Source organism: Diceros bicornis, chromosome 20 (assembly GCF_020826845.1).
Source record: "Diceros bicornis minor isolate mBicDic1 chromosome 20, mDicBic1.mat.cur, whole genome shotgun sequence".
Lineage (NCBI taxonomy): Eukaryota > Metazoa > Chordata > Mammalia > Perissodactyla > Rhinocerotidae > Diceros > Diceros bicornis.
Window position 1 is genome coordinate 61951996 of NC_080759.1, and position 23153 is coordinate 61975148.

At 46.0% G+C, this 23153-nt stretch overlaps 1 protein-coding gene across 1 annotated transcript in view; it reads right to left on the reverse strand.

The window, feature by feature from the left end:
- Positions 1–6270: 6270 nt before the first annotated feature.
- The window catches only part of CEP72 (centrosomal protein 72), a 46389-nt gene continuing 29506 nt past the window's right edge, over positions 6271–23153 (reverse strand). Inside the window, 5 exon segments of the mRNA XM_058564411.1 lie at positions 6271–6804; positions 9350–9461; positions 12368–12494; positions 19180–19376; positions 20848–20986. Of these exon segments, the coding sequence (XP_058420394.1) occupies positions 6648–6804; positions 9350–9461; positions 12368–12494; positions 19180–19376; positions 20848–20986 (732 nt within the window). The 3' untranslated portion in view covers positions 6271–6647.

Sequence of the window (23153 nt, forward strand, 5' to 3'; positions counted from 1 at the left end):
ACCCCCTCCCCTCTCATCTCTTTCCGGGAAGCGGGAGGAGGTGCTAACATTCTGTCATGAGGACTTAGTGGTCACCATTCTGTCAGCTTAAAATCATCTGGGGAATTCATCATTGTATCTGTGTGTAGCCTTTGACCAACACAGAACACTTGTTTGGACTCCAACTTCACTGCACAAAACAGACACACACGTGCACGCTCCTCCAGCGGGTCCTGGGTGTTGTGAATATACAGGCAGGTGTGTGTCCTCGTTGTGTGTTTTATACAATGCCAATTCGCTTCTGCTCACCATGGTTAAAGAGAAAGTCAGTGTCTATCTGTGAATAGAAGAGACTGCACAGCATGGACCCAAGGAGACAGGACACGTCTGTCAGGGGAGGACAGCGCTGATGGTGTCTGAGCGTCAGGAAAGAACAGGAGAGGATTTGAGTACACTGATCATACCAGAACACTTAATTTATTTCTATTTAACGCTATAGGATAAGCAACTAGGCAGTGGTCAGTAACCCAGAGCTAACTTTACCAAAATTGACGTTCAAATTATATAAGTTTAAAATATTATAGCAAAAGATATATATTTATACTGGAGTATTTTTACACCTTTAATATCCTCAGTCTTAAGTTTTGAGGCAGATGAAAATAGTAGCAGAAGCCGATCAGTTGGGAAAAGGCATGTGGAGGCACTTCATGGGCATCGTTTCTTGTCTGTGCAGCTCCGTCGCCATGTCCCAGCGGCTGAGAGCTCAGGGCAGGCCATGGGTGTCCCCGTGGCAGCCCGGGGCAGAGGCCCACACCCTGGGCCTGCTACAGCCGCCTGTTTTTGTGAGTAAAGTTTTAATGGCACACAGCCACGCCCATGTGCTTACGCACCGTCTTTGGTGCTTTTGTGCTACATTGGCGGTGGGGAGGAGCTGAGACACAAAGGCCACGGGCCTGTGAAACCTAAAATATTCTCATCTGGCCCTTTAACGGGAAAGTGTGCTGGCCCTGCCCTTGAGGCCCAGCGCAGCTCATCCCCTCCTGCGGGTATTCACACACACACACACACCCCACCCACCCACACGCTGGCCACGCCCCGCCCTGCAGCACTGTGAAGTTATCAATAGGCTACAATGTCCTCAAAACACTGACCCTGAATAGCTTCCCTCCACTGTTTTACTACTGAACACTCCGTGAAACGGTGGTTCAGGGGCGTGGGCATATGGAGAGCATGGCCTCGGGGGGGTAGCCCCAGGCAGTGCTGGGAAGTAGTCACCCTGTGCTTTGAGATGCTTTAGTTAACTCTCTTACTTTAGACTCTTGAAAAACCAAATCAAGCCAAACAACAAAAGAAACCCGCACAACTTAAAAGAAACTTGAAAGGGATCATATACTACTAGTTTGTACTAAGTTCTTTTCAGGAAAGGGAAATAAATTTATATATATATATGCAATATATTTTTACACTGTTTATTAATGTTAGGGAGTACTGAGTATATCACTTTATCAGTGTGATGGGTAAAGCAATGTTGATGTCATGGGTGTTCTGACTCAGAAGGGCACTTCTGCTGATGTCCACACCGCACTCACCAGGAACATCTGTGGGGTCAGGGCGGCCTGCTCTCCCTCCCGCAGAGCGCGAGGCGCGGTGTCACCTCTCAGACTCGCTGTCAAGGCCTGGCTTGCAAACCTTTAGTGAAAGAGCTCATGTGTGTCTGCATATCGCTCCTCATGTGTTCGCTGTTGTTAACACTGTGTGTCCAATTGGTAAAGTGATAAATAAAGGTGTTAAATCGTGGATCTCGGTATCCTCAAAGTGCACTATCTGCACCAGCAGTCGCCCACGGGCGCTAACACTGCACACAGGACAGACCCTGGGAGGGGCAGCAGGGCAGAGTTAGAGCCACAGCTCACGGGGCTGAGAGCCTCAGGTCACCTCCTCACTTAGATGGGACAACTACTGACCCAGCCCCGTGAGGCGCAGGGTTTGAGACCTGGTCAAGTTCTTAGTTCTGGTGCCGCCCTTGGGTGGGGTCTAGATCAGGGGGACTGGGCATAAACTGCAGTACAGACAATCAGAGCAGCCCCAAAGACAGAAATGACATCATCAAATAAATGCCAATCTGAAATCCTACCCCAGGGAAATCGTTTCCAGAAATAAAAATAAAATAAAGGCATTTTTCAGACTATAATGGGAATTTCCACCATTATTAAAAGAAATTCTAAATGTAGAAGCAAAGTGATCACAGATGGAATGTCTGTGATGTGAAGAAATAAAGTGGAACAAAGAATAAACAGTAAATAGCTTACAAACAGTGACTATGTAATACTTTCTGTGGGATTGAAAACATTTCATTAAAATACTTGAAAACCATCACATGTGAGCCAGAAAGTGCACAGGGATTTATGTGCTTATGGCTCTTGTATGATATCAGAGGAGGGAAGAAGTACTGATTAAATAAACCAACATGTTGTAATAATACATCAGAGACAGAGTACACAGCTTCCAAACTAGCACAGGTGCAAATGTTGAATGATAAAAAGTAGTCTAAAAACAGCAACAGTAGAGAAGGAAAAAAATCATAGAAGAAATAGAACAAACAGCACAAAATGAGATGGCAGATTTAAACCAAAATATATCAATTACATTAAATGATAAAGCAAGAGAAAGAAACACAGAACAGGAAAATTGATAAGATAACATTTCTAAGCCAAATGTATCAGTAATTTCAGCATGGCTAAAAATAGAACAGAAATTGAAATGAAGAAAAGGAAACGAAGACCAAGGTTAGTTCTCTGGAAGGACAATCAACTTGACAGACTTCTGGTGAAACTAATGAAAGAGAAAGTTCCAACAACCCATAAGAAGAATGACCAGGGGATGAGAGCCACCCCAGGAAGCAGACACTGAGGCAGAGTCAGCTGTGTTACTAGTGAGTAACACCTGTGAAGGACAGGGGACAACGAAGAGCAGGGAGGCCTCCAGACCACGATGCGACCTGACAAAGTCTCAGTGACGGCCTGTTAGAGGAATTCCTGGCAGGAGGGCCAGGCCCCGGGGCCCCGCCTGCTTGGTCACTGGCCAAGGCTGCCTGGATGAGTGTCCTTGACTCGAAAGCTGAGGCAGAGCCTGATGCCACGAGCAGCTGGTGGTCGTCTCTTGCCTGCATCCCCTCCCTTGAACAGCAAGGTCTCGCTTGAAGGGACTCAACTGCCCCTACATCTCTGCCACAGGGACACAACCTCGAATGCTAAACCTATTAAAATGCCATTAAAAGATTGAGTGTTATGCCAAAAAATTTGAAAATTAGGCAATATGAACAAATTCCTAGAGATATATAACTTATGAAACTAACTCCAGAAGAAATGGAAAGCCTGCAGATCCTGTGATTTGGGTAGCTACCAACTACAGTGGGAAACCCCTGAGACACAGTGACTGGACACAACGCAACTTATTTCTCACTCACACAAAGTCCTACTGGGGTGGAGGAGGCATCTCTTCCAACACAGCAAGGCTTCCAGAGGCTGTGACAGGGCTGGCAAGGTCAGAGGGAAGGGAAGCCATCAGAGCGGCCCACCAGCTCTTCTCTGCCCTGACCCTGCAACGGCACACCTCAGCTCCATTCTCAGACTGTTGCTCAGAATTAGTCACATGACCCCAAACCAACTGTAGGGAGGCTGGTGAATGCAGAGGGGCATTTGGGTGGTCTGTAAGAACAGGCTCTGCCACAGCCTGTAACCATTAATTAAACTGAATCAATAGTCAAAAGTCTCCCCACAAAGAAAATTCCAGGCCCAACTGACTTCATCAGCAAGTTCCACCAAACACTTGGAAAAACTAATTACAATTTTATATAAATCTTCCTACAGAATAGAGAAGAAATGCAAAACCAAACTCTTAAGAGGAAAGCGTAATGACGCAAATCCTGACAAGAGCAGCATTATACAAGCAGATCCCAGCCCATAACACCCATGAAGAAAGAGCTAATTATTCTTACTAGAGCATACAATCCCACAGTGCTGGGTCAGACGCTGTCCTGAGACTTTATTTGTAATAACTCAATTAATCTTCACCACAACACTATGAGGCAGGCACTGTTATTACCCCGTTTTACAAATGAGGAAATGGAGGCCCAGAGAATTTAAATAATTGCCCAAAGTTAGACATTAAGTGGTGTACCTGGAATATAAAATCCTAAACAAAATATTAACAAACCAAATACAACAATATGTATGTAAAGGAAAATCCACCCTTACTAAGTTGTGCTTATCCCAGAAATTTAAGATTGTTTTTACATTAGCAAATTATTGCAATTAACCACATTAACAGAATAAAGGAGAAAAGTCATATGCTCATCCCAATAGTTGCAGAAAAAGTGTTTGATAAAATTTATCCATTCATGATGAAAAATTCTTGGTAAATTAACAATTGAGGAGCTTCTTTAACATGAGAAAGGCCATGTACAAAAAACCCCTCGCAAATTTTGTTGTGAAATGATGAAAGTCCCCTCTTATTTAAAATCCAGAATAAGACAAAGATGCCCCCCCCCGCCCCCACCACTTATAATCAACACTGTACTAGAGATGTGAGCCAGCATGGAAAAGCAAAACGCAAAACAAAATGAAAAACATAAAGCTAAAACCCAGAGTGAAGGAATGGAAAAGAAAACAAGAAAACCCATTACTCACAGGGAACATGACTGCGTGGAGAGGCTAAAATCACTATAGGTAAATTATTAAAGTTAATAATAGTTTAATAAGATTGCAGGATACAAAATTAATATATAAAAATCAATTGGGTTTCCATATAACAGCAACAAATAATTAGAAAAATGAAATCCAAACACATTTTTTAATATATCTTTTAGAAATGGCATCACAAAATAAGAAAAACCTCGGAATAAATATAACAAAAGATGCGTAAAACTTCTATGGAAAAAATTATAAAACTATAATAATGTACATTAAAGGAGATCTAATAAATGGAGATATTATATTCATGGTCTGTAAGACCCAATATTACCTATATGTCAATCCTTCCCAAATTGACCAATGCAATCTCAAACAAAATCCCAACTTAAGCAGCTAATTCTAAAATTTATGAAATGCAAAGGGTCAAAAATAGCCAAAACCTCCTGAACGTGAGATGGGAGGTCTTGCCCTACAGAGGGTGGTTCTGCACAGAGATGGGGAGCGAGCCCAGTGGGAAGAACAGAGACGCAAAGACAGACACACAAATCACTGATGACAGAGGAATCTTGTCAACAAACAATGCTGGGTAACTGGTCTTACAGACGAAACTGATGACATTGGATCCTTAACCATTGCAACATGCACAAAAAGTCAGTTCCAGGTAGAATATTTATCTAAAACCCAAAACAGACAAAACTGTAAAATCTTTTGGAAGTTAACATAGCAGAGTATCTTCAGGACCACAGAGAAAGATTTTTAAAAATTAGGATCTAAAATTCTTTAATCAGAATGAAGAAGAATGATAAATTGGACCATATTAAAGTTTAAAATTTCTCTTCATCAAAGCACACTATTAAGAAGTGAAAAGACAGGAAAAAGCCATTTGCAAATGTGATCCACAAAGTACTACTATCTAGAATTATAAATAACTCCTACAAAGAAATATGAGACAGACTATCCAATAGAAAAATAGCGAAAAGAATAGGCACTTTACGAAAAGGCAATCCAGATGGCCATAACTGTGAAACGGTGCTCAGCCCCCCTGACAACTGGGGAGAGGCCAATACAAACCGCAGGAGGTATGTTACACACTCTCTAGAAAGAAGACATGAAACACAGTGACAGTAAGTGCTGAAAACAGGGACCAACAGACATCCCCACAGACTAACAGGAGTGTGAGTCATCAGCCACTTGGGAACAGTTTGAGATCTACTATAGTAAAGCTATGAAGAATATAGTTAAGGAGTTAAATGAAACATGAACATAATGGGAAATAAAACCTTAATCAAAAAGAACCAAATGGAATTTTAGAACTAAAAATATATATAATTTCTGAAACTAAAATTCACTATACAGGCTTAACGGCAGATTACGCACGCAGACGGACAGATCAGTCAACTTTGTGGGGGAACCAATCAGATGGAAACCCTGAGAGAACAGGGTGAAGAAAAGGACCTGCGTTAGTGACCTCTGGGACAATGTCAGGTGCTCTACCACGAGTGTACCTGGATCCCCAGGAGGGGAGAGAGAAAGACTGGGTCAAATAGGAAATTTGAAGACATGGTAGCCAAAACTCTTCCAAATTTATAATGAGCCACTCTTTAGAACAATGTATTCGTTTATTAAATAAGAATTGCTTGTTACACAGAAAGTTTTCTTTAATCAGCAGGAAAAATACTGCATTTCCTTTATCTCCAGATATTTGATGAAAAATTAATGATTTGTTTGTCTCAAAATATGTCAATGTGTTTTGTCTCAAAACATGTGAAGGGCTTGGATTAATCCTGTCTTTTTAGGATGTTTTAGAAAACCGAGCTATAGGCCCTGAATACATTTCAAAACTGACAAGATATTACAAACAGAAGAGACAACTCTCACCAACAAATACACCGGGTAAAGAAATACAAATGCGTGAGCCACACAGCTCAAAAGCATAGGTTTAAGAGAAGTAAGGCTTCTTGGCAGGCGTCCAGAGGACTAGCAGCCGCCCAGGCCGGCGCTGCCATGCGGAAACAGGGCCATGGTCTTCTTGAGCTCCTTGTAGCTCCAGTGCAGCTGCTCCACCTCTGCCTTGTGCTGCGCCCGCACCTGGCGCAGCTCCTGCAGGAGGTGCTCGTTGGTGCTGACCAGGGAACTGGAGGGCACAGGGAAGCAGCGCCTCAGCTCTTCCCCCATCCCAGCTCTGCCACTGTCCCCTAAAGCAGCATCCTCCCTCTCCCGGCCAAGCCTGCCCATTGGCACAAAGCCAGCCCTGACTCCCCACAGAGGCCAGGCTCTGGCCCACACACCAGTCTCTGCAGCAAATCCCCTCCTGCTTCCCACTGGCTACTGCCCATCTGCCCCTCGCCTCCAGACTGGGTGGGCTGAGTGTGACTCAACCCCTTGGCCTGTCATGCCGCCCTGCAGGCACTGCTCAGCACCCAAGGACTGGATGGATGAACTGGACAAGTGAATGAACAGTTCCCTCAATACTCCAGCCATGCATGGTTTTTTGAGAAGACCATCATAATAATCTTGATCCCTAGCAAAACAATGTTCTAATTCTAGAAAAGATCCCAAGACTGAAGTATTTCTAATTCCTGGTCAAATATAAAGGAACCTCTTAGTAATTCTCACATAGTAACAGTATACTATAATTCAAAGTCCTGATTTTCTAATGTTGTTAACTATTTTTAATTTAGAAAGCGGTATTGTATTTTGCCAACTTTGTCATCTCCAAATTGCCCTGCTCACCCAGTCAGCAATGACTCATGGCCACTTGTGGCATCACAAGAAATAGACGAAATCAGGGCTGTTCTCTCCACAAAGATGGGTCACCCCACTGACAAATGTCCTGTGTGGGTGCCAGCCCCATTTGCTTGGACCACTGAAAGAGCCACTGGCCAGGCGAGGCTCAGAGTAGACAAAGTCGGTGTGAACCCCACCCCACTGCATTTGGAGGCTCTGCACGCCTGCCTTGTCCATATTAAGCCCATGGTGCCAACACATGTGATGACCTGCCAGAGATGGGGCCCCATCAGGTTCTGGGGAGTGCCTCGCTTGCTACTTCCCTACAGCCGTGACTGTCCCATTTTCCTTCCTTCTGCTCTCCACCATCCAGTCTCAGCTCACTCTCATCTCTCAGGAGCCCCTTCCCCTCTGTAACTTGTGCCTGTGATGGGCCCATGGGGTCTGTGGCCTTTAATTCCTGAAAGGTCATAGCCTGGCACCACCTGTGACCAGACTGCACCCAAACCCAAGGGTGCAGAGGAGAAGGGAAGGGTGAGGGACAGGGACGAGAGGAGGTGAGAGCGCTGGCCACAGGCCTGGCTTCCCCACTGAGGCCATAGGAACTGGGGCTCACACAACAGCACAAAGTCCAGACGAACCTGTCCTCACCTCACCCAGCAGCCCACCTCCTCCCCAAGGCTGACTTCCTCTCTGTGCCAGCCTCCACCCACTTTCCAGCACACAATTCTTTGAATAAAAACTGAGGTTCTGCCCGACCATTCTCTACACTCCTACTTTCCATCTCACACCTACCACACAGCCAGGGAGTAAAGGTGGAATCTCTATGTTTCTATGTGAACAGACATGAACCATGCTGAGGAGGAAAGAACAGGCCACAAGAACCACAGCCCTTGGGGACTAGCAAGCCACATCATCTCTCACCATCCCTCACATGCCCTTCACCCCTCATCTCCTCTGGTCACACCTCAGTCTCACCTCTCAGTTCACACCTCACAGCCGTACCTCACAGTCACACCTCTCGGTTCACACCTCACAGCCATACCTCACAGTCTCACCTCTCGGTTCACACCTCACAGCCATATCTCACAGTCTCACCTCCCAGTGCACATCTCACAGGTGTACCTCACAGTCTCACCTCTCGGTTCACACCTCACAGCCGTACCTCACAGTCACACCTCTCAGGTCACACCTCACAGCCATACCTCACAGTCTCACCTCTTGGTTCACACCTCACAGTCTCACCTCTCAGTTCACACCTCACAGCCATATCTCACAGTCTCACCTCACGGTGCACACCTCACAGGTGTACCTCACAGTCTCACCTCTCGGTTCACACCTCACAGCCGTACCTCACAATCACACCTCTCAGGTCACACCTCACAGCCATACCTCACAGTCTCACCTCTTGGTTCACACCTCACAGTCTCACCTCTCAGTTCACACCTCACAGCCATATCTCACAGTCTCACCTCGCGGTGCACACCTCACAGGTGTACCTCACAGTCTCACCTCTCGGTTCACACCTCACAGCTGTACCTCACAGTCACACCTCTCAGGTCACACCTCACAGCCATACCTCACAGTCTCACCTCTTGGTTCACACCTCACAGTCTCACCTCTCAGTTCACACCTCTCAGCCATATCTCACAGTCTCACCTCGCAGTGCACACCTCACAGGTGTACCTCACAGTCTCACCTCTCAGTTCACACCTCACAGCCGTACCTCACAGTCACACCTCTCAGGTCACACCTCACAGAACGCGCCAACAGGAAAATACTTGCTTTTCATTAAGACAGGGAAGCTAATGGAAGTCCTAAGTCAATGTGACGACACATGTGGGTCCAGAAGGGTGACGGCTGGGACACCCCAGCTGCTCCTCTGTGCCCTCCCTGTGCCTCGATCCTCCCCACAGCCCCTCCCACCACCATGCCTCCTGGGAGAGCCGCACCTGTGGCTCTCCTGCAGCATCTGGGTGAGCTCCTGGATCTTGTCATAGTGCTCTAGATGCTGCTTTAGTTCCACAATCTCACCAGAGAGCCTCTTCACACTTGTTTGAAGCCCTGAAAGAGAAAAGAAGTAGCATTAGTGAAATTCAATACTACATTTTGAAAACTAAAATAACTCTCAAGTTTAAACTGGATCTGAGATATAAGAAAAAGAATATAGCTTGGGAAAGGTCAGTTTCTGCAAGCAACTCAAAGACAGAGGTGAACAAAGAAGGTCCCACTCTATACACCCAACTCGCTTCTGCTCCAGGGCCCACCTCTGGCTCCCTTCCCTGGGGTTGAAGCCTCAGGAATCTGCCCTCCAGACACCCCTGAGGAACCACACCCCTGCATGGAGGGCAGAGAATGTTGACAGAGGAGGCCTGGCACCAGCTGGAGGCTCCCTCTACTGGACCTGCCTCCTGGCAGGGAAGGGCCTTCAGGGCTTCTCTTCCAACAAGCAGTGAGCTCTGCCCCTGAGGGGAGGGGCTGCAGCTCTGGGGAGAAGCCATAAGAAGCCTGTGCTGGCCACACGTCTCTGATGTGCCCTCTGGTCCTATGTCCATCAGTGACAGAGCATGTGTTTGGATTCCATCTACATGACTCCTGTCTCTCTCTGTGTTTCCAACTCGAGAGGGGAAGAAATATATTATTGACTGGCTCCCAAATCCAAAACTAGGATCCAGATAAATCCACATGTAGACACACCACTGCAAAACCACACAACACCAGAGACAATGAGAAGCCAGGGTGGGAAGGTAATGGGCAAAGGGGTGACAATGACACTGACAGCAGGCCCTTCTCACAATAGCAATGGAGGAGCGCCCTCAAAGCGCTAAGATGGGAAAACACTGCTCAGAATCTACGTCCACCTAAAATTCCCTGGAGGGCGTGAGTGAAAGGAATTCTGGGGAGAGGGCAGTGGCGGCGTGGTTTCAGGATCTCCCAGAATCCCCACCTTAGTCAAACACCAAGAGTAACTAGATGACAAAACTAGAACCCCACAGACAACATTACAGCACCTGGTGATAAGGTAGCCTCAAGGCCCCAAACCTAAGACAGCCACAAGCCCTACATGGTGTCCACACCTGTGCGGGTGAAGCAGCAGTCAGCAGTGGGGCAGCTGACAGACCTGAGGATGGGAGAGCCCCCAAGTGTCCCCATTTTCACAGGAAACCCCAGAGGGCCAACTACATAACCACGGCTGAAACGAGGGAGGATTAGCCTCCTCTAATGAAGTGAGACTGGGGACTCTGTGCAGTCTGAAGGGGCTAGAGCAACCCCATGACCCTTCGAGGCTCACCTACCCAAACCCTTCAAAACTGCAGAGAAATGGCTGGTGAGGGGTTCAGGTCAAGCAGGACAAGACAGCAGAGAGAAGTGGGGGAGGGAACAGGGCCTGAAACCCCCAGAGGAAGCCAGCACATTTATCAGTGAAGTTAGAAAAGCCGCCTGACCTGCTCCTAAAAATTCAGAACGAATTTCATGTGAAAACGAACAACAGAAAAGTAGTGAGGTCACATGCCACACAGAGTTACTGTAAGAGCACAACAGCATCCCTGCGGACAACAAAAGCCCCGTCCCATAACAGACCACAACCATCACCGAGTATTTCAAAAGGAGCTAAAGACAAAAGGGAAATGATACAAGAAATGAAAGAACCATGTAAGTCAGAATCCAGAACGTCAGAGAGGAGGGGGCTGAACTCAGGCAAGATTCGCAAGAAAAACTTGATGAGAAATGAAGGCTAAGCTAGAAGGAACCCAAGAGCAAGTAAACGTGACAATGACGTCTCAAAGAAACAGAGGGTGAAAAGGGGAAAGTTTTTAAATGAAAACAAAAAAAGAAGACTATAGGGCCCACTCGGTGGCATAGTGGTTAAGTTCGCACCCTCTGCTTCAACCGCCTGGGGTTCACGGGTTCGGATCCCAGGCACGGACCTATGCATCGCTCATCAAGCCATGATGTGGAGGCATCCCACATACAAAATATAGGAAGACTGGCACTGATGTTAGCTCAGGGCCAGTCTTCCTCAAGCAAAAAGAGGAAGGTTGGCAACAGACGTTAGTTCAGGGTCAATCTTCCTCACCAAAAAAGAAAAAAGAAGACTATAAAGAACTCTTACCACTCAATAAAATAGCCCAATAAGCACAATGGGCAAAGATCTGAGGAGATGCTTCACAAAGACAAACCAGGACGACTTGTCCATGGCTGCGTTCACATGAAAAAGGCCACAACGAGTACTTGGGACAGAGGCCATAAGACCTTGAAATATTTACTATCTGGCCCTTTAAGAAAAAGTTTTTGGACCCCTGAGAAGCGTAGGAAAAGATGCTCAACCTGTTCGTCCTCCGCGAAATTCAAACCTTCAAGAGCCCCCATGTCACCCCCAGAGAAGGTGGTAGCATGGAACACAGACACCCCAACACCTCCTCATGCAAAATCCCAGTATCTGAACTTGAACTACCAAGGGTACTTCTGCAACAATGGCAAAACAAAATCAAAGACAGTGAAGAGAGGGAATGAACGTTACCTGGGTCTGGAAGGAGCAGTGACCAAAGAGGATACCAGGCCTCCTTGGCAGAGACAGGCTGAGCAGAGGTGTGATCAGAGTCTGCACCCTCAGAGGCAGACAGGCTAGTTCCCCACAGTCCAGGCGCCAGGACCACAGACAATACCTGAGGTTTCTATGGAGTCAAAGAAATCCAAGCAGGGAGGGTGGACCTGTCTGGAGCTCATGTAGGAGGCTGCCTCTTCCCTCAGTCTCAGCTCTCCTTCCACACACACCACCCTCCGGGCTTGCTCCAGGCAAACAGGAGTATCAACCATGAGCCAAGATGACCCTCACAACAACCAGGGAGTGGGGGCTCCGACCCTCAGTTTATAGTACTTGCTGGTTCTGAATTCTGTGAATAATTTAAAACAAAAGTCTATATATGAATGTTCAGCAAGTAATAGTACCAAATAAACTATAAACTCACCAGTGACCTGCAAATTTAACGTAGCTGAAGCATCCGCATTTTTTACTTCTTTCTTCATGCTGAACAAGAGAGACTTTAAGCTACTGTTCTCCTCCAAAGATTTGTCTAAATGTTGCCGCAGGTCATCCTAAGGACACAGAATATAATTAAAATAGGGAAGTCAAATTCAGTAAAATGTATGTAGAAAATTAAATGAAACCTTCTGAAATCACCAGATATTAGTCTCCTTTTACATATCATAATTGCTGAATCATAATGTGAAAAGCAGTAATCACATTTCACAGCGCATCACCCTGCCAGCAGGCTACCCCATGCTGAGCACCACAGTGACCCTCAGAGGGGACAGGGAAAGCTGTGGCCCAGCTGACAAGGGAGCACCTACCTTCCACGTCCCCTGCTGAGGGGCGTGCTTCAGCAGGAGCCCTGATGCTGAGGGGAGATGTGGTGGCTATTCAAGCCTTGCCTCCGCCAGGAAGGCCCCGTGGTTGCCATAGCCTGGTGCCTTCTCCCTTCCTGAGGAGCAGGAACAAGGGCCAGGCAGCATGCCAGCACCAAGCAGCCCCTCCAGACTCGCTTCCCAGGCAAGAGCACAGGCAGATCCCAGGCCTTCCTGGTCGCTGCAGGAACCCCCTCTGTTCTTGCTCCTCCATCTGTAAGCGCACGGGAATCACACCGGCCACCTGGCATCCCAGGCAGAAGCAGTGGCATAGGCTCCTTACCTATCCTCGAAGAACAGAGGAAACACCCAGCACGCTGATGGGACAGTAAAGTGGAAGGAAGGGAGACCGAGGCCACGATCAGAGCCCACAACACAGCAGCCTCTGCCTGAGGCTCTTCGAGCGCCTCCCACAGGCCACCCCATGCCTAGGACTCTGGTGGCACATGGGCCATCAAAGTGGCCTGCTGCCAGGAGCAGGGACCCCATAGATCCACAGGGTCTCACCCATCAGCCAAGGAACCTGACAGGTACATCCCCAGCAGTGGGGCCAAGGACTTCCACCAGGAGAAAGACTGTCTCTGTCTCAAGCCAACAGGAGCCCTAGTTTTCAGAACACTGTTATGCTCATTCTCCACTCCAGCATCACCCCAGCTCACCGACCCCACTGGGCTGTACAGAAACCTCTGCGTGGCCAGTGATGTCTGATGGTTTTTCTCCCAAGGACATGGTGAGTTGCAAAAGGGCAGGGGCAGGGCCCCAAGTCTTGATGAACGTCTCAGCCGAGGCGGGTGCAGGTAAAGTAGACTGACCACACTCAGACACAGCACAACACTTCTGCTCAGAGCCACACCAGAAAGCCTTGGGGACAAGGCCACCACCTTCAGTTTCCTGGGCATCAGTGTGTCACTCACACCATTGCCCGTGCCACACAACACAGTCTACACACACACGGCCAAGCAATCAGTCTCACTCACGCAACCACATAGGCCATACAACACAATGTACACACGCATAACTGTGGAATCACATGTCTTTGCAACGAGGAATAAACCAGGCTTGGCGATGGACCCTTCAGGACTAAGTGACTTTCCACGAAAAGCAGCACCTGCCATCCACGCATCCCAGCTCCTAGCTCTCTCTGGTGGGCTGATCCACTGCAGGCCTCCTGACCATGCTCCACTGACCACCCCTCCCTCCCCTGGGCCCGGGTCATCTAGGGGTAGATCTGAGAAGGCACCAAGCAGGGCTCTGGGGCTGCCAGATGGTTGCAGATTGCTCACCCAGACAGGGCCTCTCAGCTGCCCGTCCTGTGGCCCAAGGCCACCCTGTGGGACAGGGTCAGTCAGACTGTCCACAGAGGCGAAGGAGCGGGCACCCACCACAGCCACACTTCTATGCACATCTATGCTAGACTGCATCGGTACAGAGTTGACATCTGGGGCCCGTCTGTCTCGACTCAACTGGTCCCAAACGCAGCAGTGTAAGGGGAAGGGGTGCTACCTACTCATCTGCACCAAACCCCAAAAGCCGCGGTCCTGCTTCCATGTTAACAGGCTGTGCCATGTCCCACAGGGTTGACACTGTCTCACAGAAACAACATTCTGCATGGTGACTACAGTCCAGGCTTGGTGGGGGCTCCATGCCCTTTCTGGATGTAGAAGCTATTTGTATGTGCAGATATCCACAGTGTTTAATTACCAGAGGTTGCCAATACCATTTCACTATTTTTCATTTTTTCTCTAAAAATGAAGCTTTGTATGGGATCTCTGAAACAGCAGGTTCTTATACAATAAAGACAGTAAGTATCAGACATTTCAGATACTTGTTTCCCAGCAATCCTCTGGCTACTTTTACTCCCATTTTACAAATGAGGTGACTGATGCAGAGAGGGTGTGGCAGGCTGCTGCTGAGATGGCTCAAGGGTGTTCCCTGACTCGTGTGGTGCCCTCCCCTCTCATGGGCTGGACCCAGTGACTGGCTCCTAACCAACATAATTCGCAGAAGTGACAACATGTCACTCTCAAGAGTGGGTTACAAAAGACAGCCTTCCATCTGGGTGCTTCTCTGGCTCTCTCATCAGCAGCAGCCATGTTGTAAGGACTCCCGGTGGCCTGTGCAGAGGCCCATGTGGCATGGAGCTGAGGCCTGTAGGTGAGCCTGGAAGAGGCTCCCTACCCTTCAGAGGAGACTGCAGCCCTGATCAATAGCTTGATGACAACCTCACAAGACCCCGAGTCAGACGCACCCAGCTCAGCTATGCTGGGATTCTGACCTGCAGAAGGCAAAGATAATAAAGGTTTGTTGTTTAAAGGTGCTACGTTTTAGGGCAATTTGTTATGTAGCAATAAATCACTAACACAGAGGGGTTAAGTAACTTGCTCAAACAACCCACAGCCACAGCCACCCTCTCAACCACATGACAAACTGACTTTTTAAAAGGAGAGCACCCTAAAGAGATTCCATACAATAAAATCCAAACATAATGATTAATGAGCTTAAAATTTCAATGTGCCAAATGCACAATGGTCTTTTTTTTTAAGTAAAAATTGTATATATTTAAGGTGTACATTTGATGATTTGACATACACATACACAATGAAATTACTAGACAATTAACATATCTTCTCACATAGTTACCACTTTTTTTGAGAGTACCTAAAATCTATTCTCCTAGCAAATTTCCTGATTCAATACAGTATTATTAACTGAAGTCATCACGCTGCACATTGGATCTCTAGACTTATTCACCCTATACGACTGCAGCTTTGTCCCCATCAACCAACATCTCCCATTTCCCCACCGCCCCCAACCCCGTAACCACTGATCTACTTTGTTTCTATGTACTCGACTTTTTTAGATTCCACATTTAACTGAGATCATGCGGTTTTTTTCTTTCTGACTTATTTCACTTAGCATAATGCCCTCGAGGTTCATCCATGTTATTGCAAATGACACGATTTCCCTCTTTTATGGCTGAATAATATTCCATTGTATACATACCACATGTTCTTTATCCATTCACCCGTCACTGGACACTGAGGCTGTTTCCACGTCTTGGCTGCCTCAATGCTGCAGTGAGCATGGACTGCAGATATCCCTCCACGGTACTGATTTCACTTCCTATGGAGGTGTACCCAGAAGGGGAACTGCTGGATCATGATAGTTCTATTTTTAATTTTTTGAGGAACTTCCACACTGTTTTCTGTAGCGGCTGCACCAGTTTACATCTCTACCAACAATGCACAAGGGTTCCCTTTTCTCCACATCTTCTCCAACACTTGTTATTTCTTGTCTTTTTAATAATAGCCATTCTAACAGGTGTGAGGTGATATTTTTGTGTGGCTTTGATTTACATTTCCCTGATGACTAGTGATGTTGAGCATCTTTTCATGTACCTGCTGGCCATCTGTATGTCTTCTTTGGAAAAATGTCTATTCAGACTCTCTGCCCATTTTTTAATTGGGTTGGTTTTTTTGCTATTGAGTTGTATGAGCTCTTTATATATTCTAGATATTAACCCCTTATCAGATGCATGATTTCCAAATATTTTCTCTCATTCCATAGGTTGCCTTTTCATTTTGTTGATAGCTTCCTTTGCTGTGCAGAAGCTTTTTAGTTTGAGGTCATCCTACTCGTCTATTTTCACTTCTGTTGCCTTTGCTTTTGGTGTCAAATCCAAAAAATCATTGCCAAGGTCAGGTCAAGGAGCTTTTTCTCTATGTTTTCTTCAAGGAATTTTAAGTTTCAAGACTTTAGCTGTTTAAATCTTTACTCCGTGTTAGGTTGATTTTGTGTATGGTGTATGATAAAGGTCCAGTTCTCCCCAACACCATTTACTGAAGAGACTAGGTCCTCTCCTCATTGTGGATTCTTGGCGGCCTTGTTGGAAATTAGCTGACCATAGATGCTTAGGTTTATTTCTGGGCTCTCTATTCCGTCCCACTGATCTACAGTCTGTTTTTATGCAGTACCACACTGTTTTGATTATTATAGCTTTGTAATATAGTTTGAAATCAGGACATGTGATGCTTAAAACTTTGCTTTTCTTTCTCAAGATTGCTTTGGCTATTCAGGGTCTTTTGTGGAACTAGAAAAAGAAGAATACAAGTTATAAGAAAAATGATCACACAAATTTTAGAATTGTTTTTTCTATTTCTGTGAAGAATGCCATTGGAACACGTATAGGGATTGCATTGACTCTGTAGACGACTTTGGGCTGTATGGACATTTTAACAACATTAATCTTCCAATCCATGAACATGGGATGTCCTCCCATTCATTTGTGTCTTCTTCAGTTTCTTTCATCAATGTTTTAGTTTTCAGTGTTAAGATCTTTAACATCCTTGGTTAGATTTATTCCTAACTATTTTATTCTTTTTGATGCTATCATAAATGGGATTGTTTCCATGGTTCCCTTTCTGGATAAATCACTGGTGTAAAGAAACACAACTGATTTTTATTATGTTGATTTTGTACCCTGCAACTTCTGAATTAGAACTAGAACTGAATTTATTAGTTCTACCAGGTTTTTTGTGGAGTCTTGAGGGTTTTCTACACACATGATGATGTCATCTGCAAACAGAGATACTGTTCTTCTTCCTGTCTGATTTCGATTTCTTGTCTGCTTCCTCTGGATAGAACTTCCAGACTTCCAACTATGTTGAACAGAAGTTGAGAGAGTGGACATCCTCATTTTGTACTGGATCTCAGAGGAAAAGCTTTCATTTTCCCCATTGATCACATTAGCTGTGGGCTTTTCATAAACGGCCTTTATTGCATTGAGGAAATTTTCTTTTATATCTATTTTGTTGAGAGTTTTTTAGCAAGAATGGACGTTGAGCTTTTCAAATGCTTTTTCTGAATCTATTGAGATGATCGTGTGGTTTTTATCTTTTAATCTGTTAATGTGGTATATTAATTTGCATATGTTAAACCAACTTTGCATTCCAGGGAAAAATCCCACTTGGTCATGGGATAATCTTTTTGATATGTTGTTGAATTTGGTTTGCTAGCATTTTATTGAGGATTTTTCTATGTTTATGAGGGATACTGGCCTGTGGTTTTCTTCTCTTGTGGTATCTTTGTCAGGCTTTGGTATCAGAGTGATGCTGGCTTCATAAACTAAGTTTGAGAGTATTCCCTCTACTCTTGGGTTCCCTCTATTTTTGGAAGAGTTTAAGAAGAAGTGATATTAATTCTTCTTTGATTGTCTGGTAGAATTCAGCTGTGAAGCCATCTGGTCCTAGGCTTTCTTTGTTGAGATGTTTTGATTACCGCTCAGTCTCCTTATTTGTTACTGGTCTGTTCAGGCGTTATTTCTTCTTGGTACAGTCTTGGTAGGTTGTATGTTTCTAGGAATTTATCCATTTCTTCTCCGTTACCCAATGTATTTGCATATAATCACTCATAATAGTCCCTTATGATTCTTTTTATTTCTGAGGCATCCATTGCAATGTCTTCCCTATCATTTCTGATTTCCAGTCTTCTCTTTTTTTCTTAGGTAGTCTAGCTGAGGGTTTGCTGATTTTGTATATTTTTTCAAAAACTCAACTCAGTTTTGTTGATTTTTTCCACTGTTTTTTTAGTCTCCATTTGATTTATTTATTGATTGATCTTTATTATTTCCTTTCTTCTGCTAACTTTGGGTTTAGTTTGTTCTTTTTCTAGTTCCTTGAGGTGTAAAGTTTGGTTGTTTATTTGAGATCTTTCATCTTTTTTTAACGTAGGCGTTTATGTGTGATAGTCTTATGGCGAGGTTACAAAGAATGAGGGCAGCCCTGTCCAGCCAGGAGTCTTGGGCTCCGCTGCCAGATCCAAGCTGTGCTGCCTCTGGTTGCCCTTGGGTGCCACCTGGTGGCAGAAGTTCCCTCAAGTCCAATAGGACACCTCAAGGCCTGTGGCTGGCTGGTGCATCAGTGACCCTAGGATCACTCAGCTAACCACAACCTCTCTCGCCAGTAATCTGGGAAGCCTTGCCCAGGGAACACTGGGGCCACAAAAACTCCACCTCAAGCCTGGCTTCATCCTCTCTCTGTCTCTCCCACTCAGCCTCTCTCAGAAGAGAAGGCAGCCATCCAGGAGAGGCAGAGCTAGGACAAGCGGCAACACTGCCATCTGCAAATCACTGTTGCCATGGGGAGCGACACAGTCAGGCAGTGCCCCTGGGGGGCAGGTGGAGTCCCCGGGGATGGGGAAAGCCTGGTGGAGGAGGGGGATTGTGGTCCTGGAAAGGCAGGAAGGAGTCCCACTGCTGTGGCCAAACAGCAGCTAAGGGAAAGTGTGGAGTCGAGAGGCTCCCCTGGTTCTGTGAAGTTGAAATGACATTTTCACCCTATCTGTGAACAAACAGAAATAACACAAGGGGCCGGCTCACCATCTCCTTCCGCGTGCTGCTGAGTTCTGACACCGCCTCACTCATCTTCATGCTATACTGCTGCTGTTGCTCAGCAAGGTGCTTTTGTAAAGATTTATTTTCGAGAGTCAGGTAACTGATTTCTTCATTCACAATTGTTGAATTGTCCTGAGTTGCTGTAAATTCTTGAGCAGATGACAAAATATGTCTTGCCTGAGCTAGGAGTAAAAATCAAATACTATTATACTATTTATGTTGACAGGATAAAGTATAAACAAAATATGTTCAATCCGTTTTGAATAATACAGACTACATGCCTCAAAAACACTGACCACTGAAGTGACCTCACTCAGGTTTCTTTACATCAGTCATGGATGGGAGGTGGAGAAGAGCAGAAAAATAGTTTTATTCTAGAGCAAAGGTGCCCCTTAAGAGAAGGCCACGACTAGGATGGTGTGGCTGCATGTCCTAGCAGACCATCATGTGCTCGTCAACAGCACTGCCTGCTCCTGCTCCTGGCCGGGGGCCTGCAGTGCAGTCTGGCAGCACCACAACTGGGGACAGCAGCTGGTCTCACAGACCAGTCCCACTACTAGCCCTAACAAGAGGGTGTAGGTCCACGGGGTCAGGATCCAGGGGCTCCAGCTTCTTGGGGCATCCTGACTCCAGAGGAGACGCTGAAGGGCCACAACACTGAGTGGAGTGCTTAGGAGCCTCTGGGCAGGGCTAAGATGGCAGCTCCAGGCAGGGGCCAGGGTCTGCCAGAAAGGAGAGAGCTGGCAAGTCCCGCTCCCCTGGGACTCTAAAGGCTGCACCCCAGCCTGCGGGAAAAAGAGAAGGCAGCCCCCTGCGAACGCAGCATCTCCTTGCCTCACACCCAACTCTGGATGAAAGGGTCCCCAGTGCGCTCCTGCACCCAGGCAGCAGGCAGAAGAAAACCCAAGTCCTCTCTGGGGAGGGGCCATCCTCCTGGGCCTCACATCATTTCTACCAAAAGCTCAGCAAATCCAAGGCCCTGCACATGATCAAACATTCAGAAGATTCAGAGGAGACAGCAGCAGCTTTTTTTTTTTTTTTTTTTTGTGAGGAGATCAGCCCTGAGCTAACATCCGCCAATCCTCCTCTTTTTTTGCTGAGGAAGACGGCCCTGGGCTAACATCTGTGCCTATCTTCCTCCACTTTATATGGGACGCCGCCACAGCATGGCTTACCAAGCAGTGCGTCGGTGCGCACCCGGGATCCGAACCAGCGAACCCCGGGCCGCCGCAGCGGAGCGCGCGCACTTAACCGCTTGCGCCACCGGGCCGGCCCCAGCAGCAGCTTTTTAATCTCTCCAAATCCCCATATAAAAACAGGGCAAAGTGAAGCACACACTCAAGAAAGCACTTCCAACAAAACCAGGTGACAAGGTTCGCTCCACGAACCCCCAGCACTAGCAAGAGGGAAACCAACAGCCACAGGCCCACATGGTGCCTGTGTCTCACACCTCACAAGGGCCCCCGGGCTGCAAAGACTATCAGGATGCTCCCTGCAGCACAGCAGGGACAGTGACAGGTGATGAGGGGGGTCCAACAGCATACAGGGCCCAGCACCCAACAGGAGGACAAGCACCTGCAGGCAGAATGCACCCTGGAGGGCGGGGCCACGCATGGATCTGTGCCGACCGGTGACTGGCCCTTCCTGACTCACCTATAAACACCTCGTTGCCATGCAGGGACTTGCAGCCACTCCAGTACCTGTCCACCAGGTCGAGGAGCGCTTCCAGGAGCACCACCTCCAGGGCGGCCTTCTTCCCAGGCAGCACAGCGGTGTGGGATTTGGGAGACACCTACGATAGACACAAAATCATGACATTGGTTTTCATGCCTGAAACCAGTAGGTTACTATGTAAACACAAGGCTTCTGACCCCGGCACACTCGTGTACCCACCACACATCATGCTGACGCCCTCGTCCCACGGAGACTTGGCACGAGGGGGCCCTTCACACTTCACAAGTTAAAGGGGTAATAGGTATAGGGTTATGAGTGCATTTTCTCATGTAAATGATGGTTTCACATTAATATGATAAGCATATTTGCCTCATCGTGTTACGATTAATACACAGAGGGAATACAGAGCAGTAGTAATAATAATGTCAATTCCTATTAGGATAATGGTAGTATCAGATCATGAGAATGATGACATTACTACGAACAGTTCTCTGATTAGGTTAATCATTGTGGGGGTAAGGCTAGATGGGTGAGACTCACTAACAGTCATCAAGCTGCTATCAGTGGGAGGAGTGTTCATAATCTGAAAGGTAGAAGCATAGTTCGGCCATGAATTCATTCGTGCTTTGAATTTGCTAGACAGAATAACATTGAAGAGGTGAGGCCGTGTGCAATTATTGGGGCTTTGGCTCCTCTACACCTTCATGGTGTTCAAATAAGAATCGCTACAGTTACTAGGGCTGTGTGGCTGACAGAGGAGCACAGAAGGAGTGATTTTAAGTCTGTTTGATGTAAACAAATGGATCTGGTTATAATCATTCCTCATAAAGATGACATGAGGAATGGATATGCCATAGGATTTGTTTAGGGATTTATATTGTTGTGATTTGTAGTATTCCGTACCACCTAGTTTTAGTAGAACAGCTGCAAGTGCTATGGAGCCGGCAATGGGGCTTCTATGTGTGCTTTTGGTAATCAGAGGCAAAGGCCTCAGAGAGGTGTTTTTACTATGAGTGCTATCATGCATGCCAATCACAGGGAAAAGTTGGATCAGGAGTTGGGTGTTATTTAGATTCAGTATTGGATTATTAGGAAATTTAATGAACCTACAAGGTTTTGGATGAAGGTCAGTGCAACAAGAAGTGGAAGTGATCCTACTAATGTATAGAATAGGAAATAGAGTCATGCATTTAGTCGTTCTGTTTGATTTCCTCAGCAAGTAATAATAATTAGCGTTGGGACTAACGTTGCTTCAAATAGAATGCAGAAGAGAATTAGTTCTGAGGCAGTGAAAGTTATAAATACAAATGTTTATAATATAATTAGTACTGTACTATATAATTATTTCCAGATTAAAGGTTCTTTGGATAGGTGACAGTGACTAGCCATAAGTATTAGTGGAAGAAGTCATGTTGTTCATGCCAGTAGGGGTGCTGATAGGGAACTGGAGAAGAATATCAGTGAAAAACTAAGGCTGTTCTCATTAAGTTGATTTAGAAGAGACAGGCTAACAAGGCTAATAGACTATAAGTTGTGGTAGTAATTCAGATTATGTTATTTTTTGTGTGTGTGTGTGAGGAAGATCAGCCCTGAGCTAACATCTATTGCCAATCCTCCTCCTTTTTTTCTTCCCCCAAAGCCCCAGTAGATAGTTGTATGTCATAGTTGCACATCCTTCTAGCTGCTGCATGTGGCATGCGGCCTCAGCATGGCCGGAGAAGCGGTAGTAGGTGCACGCCCGGGATCCGAACCCGGGCCGCCAGTAGCGGAGCGCACGCACTTAACCGCTAAGCCACGGGGCCGGCCCAGATTATGTTATTTTTTGATAGTCACGTTAATGGTATTAATATAATAGTTGGAATAATAATTTTTAGAACTGGAGAAGGTTAAGGTTTTGTACATAATCAGTATCGTAAGTACTGGATACTATAACTAGTAATGATAGTCCTCGTGCAGCTTCGCAGGCTGCAAATAACAATAAAATAATAGGTATCACGTTGGCTAATGTAAAATGGGTATTTAGGATTATTATGGTTGCTATAATAAATACTGATAATATACCTTCTAAGCATAGTAATGAGGATATTAAATGGGATCAATATATTAGTAATCCTATAAGAGATACTATAAATGCTAAGAAGATGTTAATATGGACTAGGGACATTTGATAATTATTTAATAAATCATAATTCAATGAGTCAAAATCATGTTTTAATTTAAATTACCATATTCAGTTCATTCTAGTCCTTTTTGAGTTCATTTGTAAGCTAAGCTAATGGCTAGTA